Raw genomic sequence first — 4,109 nt, forward strand, 5'->3', positions numbered from 1 at the left:
AAAAAAAAAAAAAAAAAAAAAAAAAAAAAAAAAAAAAGAGCAGCCATACACCTTAGCACTACAGAACAAAGACAGATAAAATAAAAAAGAAGGGGCTTGGATCAACAGATAACTTGGAACTTAAACCATAGAAAAATCACTTGAAAAGCCCCTAAAATCCTTCTGTTTTATGTTAGAACTTATATCCTTCATCTATCCATTTGTTCCTACACTGAAAACTTCACTGAACAAAATGAAGAAGTCATGCTATTGCCATGCCATCTCAGGAAGTGACTGTTTAAAGGTATTGAACAGATGTCAAAAATAAATGAGAAACCAAATCTTTTAAAAAAAATGTTTTAAAATTCAAATAGAGTAAACCAGAATCATTAAATTTATCAGCAAGAAAGAGGCACATGAAGTGTTCACATGACTCAAGCTTACTGCTTAAAACTGGCCAGGCTCCAATCTGGCAGTGAGGCTGGAAGAGGATATATAAACACAATGCTCAAAAGGGAATTTGAAATAAAGATTCATTTACTTCTTAAGTATTATTTTAATGTCTTTGCTTTACCACAATYTGTGAGCCCATAATCAAGCCCTCTGGACATCTGTATTAATCATTTTCATAAGTTTTCCTATCTTTTGTTGATTGTTTTAGCACTGATATGGATTATAATCTCTAATTATTAACAAATAKTAATAAAAAATAAGCCAGTRTATCTACAATTGAGATTGTGGAAAAGTACCATCTGATACTCCTTTGCATTGGACCACATTAAAATGAAACTCATAAGAGTTTAACTTTCTTGCCAACACTGCTCCTGACAGTTTATATCAGCAGAAAGTCCAGATTAAATTGAGCTGCATGTTGCTTATACTATCAGAGTCCAATGAGATGAAGCAAAGTTGAATTTTGTCTGCAAATTAACAGAATTAACAATAGCACTGTGAGTAGAATACAAGACCATCAGTCAAAATCTGAAAATTATTCTTCATGTTAAACCAAAATAAAAGCAGAACTGTTTACTAATGACATTACCACTAATCTGATCTAATGGCTGTCTACCACTGAAAGTAGCACTTCTGTTTTGCTGCACATTCCCATCTTTTTCCTTCCAGGAGAACCAGTGCTTACTCACCTAAATGGTGTGCTAGTTCAGGAAGCCAAGGCAGGAAAAAAATAAAAAAAAATTTTTTTTTTAGCTAGTTAGTTTTCAGTAGTGAAACTCTCAACTAGTTATCCATGGGAGACATGCCTAGGCAAGGAAAGCAGCAGACACAGAGGTGCCTTTTTTCAGGGGCTAGCTGTACTCACAAACCAAACCACAGTTTCAGTTCTCCACAGGCCCACTCAAAGAACACAACTTTTCAATAGGTATACTGTATATTTTACCTTTTGGACTCAGTTGTCTGGGGTCCTTTATTCTCCAACCAAGTGGTAATTGTCCGTTGTTTACAAACTGAAAAACCACAATCCACTACATTATTACATGAAACATGATAAAATTGCAATATGATTGCATATGAGTAAGATAACTTATACTTGATGAAGGTAAAAGCATCTCAGTCAAATCTTTATTATCATCTCTGCTAAAGGAAGCATCCAGACTAACATTATTAACATTACATGTGATGCAATGTTTAATTTGTAATACAGTCAGCAGCTGTAGCATCTATAATAACCCCTACAAACACCAAGCTTGGTTTATTTTCCTCTAAGAATTTTTTGGTATGGTTTAAAGGAAAAAACTCACTAACTTTTCAACYATCTTTATCACCTTTTATTACCACCAACACAGTGAAAGACTTGCAGTGAAAGACTTCTGTTAAATTTTGGAAYGAAAGAGTGATGCAACGTAATCAAAAAACAAACCAAAAAAAAAACCCCAAAAAACTAGCCATTCTCTATTGTGTTCTGAGATGCCAACTCAATCTTATTCATATGTAGTGTACTGTGAAACATGAGTCTTGATATAAAGATTGTGTGTTCTAAAAGTGATCAACACTGGGAGAAGGACTCTCTTCCCCCCTCCAAAAATAAACAATTTGTAAAGGCTATCAATACTGATTCTCCTAAACAGCAAGAAAACACGTTATATCTTTCTCTACCAACCATAAAAGTCCAGTGAATTTATCAGTCTTTTCCTCTCTGCCATGTTGCAGCAGGGTTCAGAAAAGCTTTCTTAGAACAGCAGCCCAGAAACTAACTATCTAGAGACTCGGGAAATAAACAAACAAACAAAAAAAATCAAAGCAGTCATTTCACATCYGGAAAGTAAGAGTGGATAGTAGTAAGCAGAAGCAGTAGCAAGAAGAGTTTTTTGGCTTTGTTTTGTTCTTATTTTTAAAGCTAATGCTAGAAATCTGACAACTGGCTTCATTTCCCCTTTCTTTCCACTTGCCAGGAGAAGTTTTCTACCTGCCACTGATGACTATACAAGGTATCTACTCACTGCTGTCAATTGCATAAGTAAAATAYGCAATTTTCCTACTGCAACGGCAGTTTTGCACAACATACAAACTAGTACAACAGATCTAGCTATCTTGATTCATAGTCACTACTAAAAGAGTCAGCATTTTATTGCTAAAGGGGTTCTGTAATTTTTTCGTGCCATAGGTAACTTAAATCATTTCACAGGCACTTCCCTAACATTCAAGGCCATGAACACCACTTTCTCCACAGCTGGTTATCAACATCCTCATCTGAAGCACAGAATTCTTGCATGTGAAAGTAATGTTTAGAAAATATTTAAAGTATTTCMATTTCTTATGATACCTAGCACAAACAAGGGTGCAAAGTTGCTACCATTTGACCAAGTCAATGGGTCAAGCCATATATAGATAAGGCACAGACACATCTGTGCCACACTCAGCCATTCAGTTTTTCAAAAATACCTCAGTATCATCCCACTCAAACAAAAATAAGAGCCTTTGGTAGATTTTATGAAGCAAAACAATTAAAAAAAAAGAAATATCAAGATGTAAGAATATTAATTATTCTGTTGTTTGTCAAGTTTTCATCATTTTATATTTCATGTGTTAAATCAAGATCGCCAACAGGGAAGGGGAATAAAGTAGCTAGACATGTTGAAACATGCGATAAATAAATCTCTACAAAGCCAGCTGACTACCTCTTGAGGAAWGACCTTGTGTTGAGAAAGGAAGCTATTAATTAGCACAATACGGAGAAATGGCAGCAGCAGCTTCAGAACAGAACAAAATCACTTTGGTTTGGGAACTTTCACATGTGACTAGCCCTTTAAGCTCCCAAACCAACATAACATGTATTATTTTTCTTTAACACTACTAACATCTGCGTTTACTACTGATAAGGTGGTAAAAGCATAAAAGGCGAAGACAAGACATATGCTTATATTCAGTGTAAACAAACTTAGACTTTTTGTTATTTTTTAAAGCAATGACTAGGTTTCTAGTCATGATTTCCCTACTCTTTTCCAAGAAACAAACAAGCATTTCCTCAGAGTCTACCACAGGGGAAAACAACTGAATTTTTAGTTCATATTTATCACTTCGTAAACGTAAACGTGCTACACAGAGCTACTCAAAGTAGCCTCTCAGTTACTTGCAATTGAGGTCTAAGTCATCAACTTAGGTTCCTTCATCCTCTTCCTTTCTACTCCTGAAATACACACTTTATCGTGCATTAAGATTTTAACAGCACTTCCTCCAAATAAAACAACCTCGGGAAGCCACGCTGAGGCTTTTGCCATGCAGCTCTGCAGCACTCCGCAGCACTAGCAACACCCTTGGCTTGTAGCGACGGACCCCGGGCGGCCACGCGGTTCCCCACAAGCACGCGGGACTCTGCCACTACCCTGACCTCACCCCGCCGCCACTGCGTGGCATAGCACTATGCTCAACAAYGTAATTCCTACTGCAGCAAGATTTTGTCCCCACACATCCACTATTTGCCAAAATACCACCCCCCAGAGTTCACACATCACTCGGGCGGTTAGACCRCTACAGGAAGCTTGCAAACATTGGGGCAGGTACGCCTTATCCCGGCCCCAAAAGCACGGGATACTTCCCCAAAGGGAAGTAGCACGGGCTGCTGGCCACGGCAGGGCTCCGACCGCCGGCTCCCGGGAGCTAAAGCGGGGCGCACC

The 4,109-nt window shown here is 37.6% G+C and overlaps 1 protein-coding gene across 3 annotated transcripts in view; it reads right to left on the minus strand.

Moving 5' to 3' along the window:
* Positions 1-2,953, minus strand: part of PARG (poly(ADP-ribose) glycohydrolase) — a 76,815-nt gene extending 73,862 nt beyond the window's left edge. Inside the window, exons 1-2 of one of the 3 annotated variants that reach the window (XM_085323684.1) lie at positions 2,096-2,953; positions 1,376-1,460 (exon numbers count right to left, since the gene is read on the minus strand). In XM_085323684.1, the coding sequence (XP_085179810.1) occupies positions 1,376-1,460; positions 2,096-2,138 (128 nt within the window). In that variant the 5' untranslated portion in view covers positions 2,139-2,953. The remainder of the gene's footprint in view (positions 1-1,375; positions 1,461-2,095) is intronic. The other 2 variants (XM_085323683.1, XM_085323685.1) reach the window with 2 other exon arrangements.
* Positions 2,954-4,109: the final 1,156 nt, after the last annotated feature.

Source organism: Rhea americana, unplaced genomic scaffold (genome assembly GCF_003343005.1).
Source record: "Rhea americana isolate MKP2758 unplaced genomic scaffold, rheAme1 scaffold_86, whole genome shotgun sequence".
NCBI lineage: Eukaryota > Metazoa > Chordata > Aves > Rheiformes > Rheidae > Rhea > Rhea americana.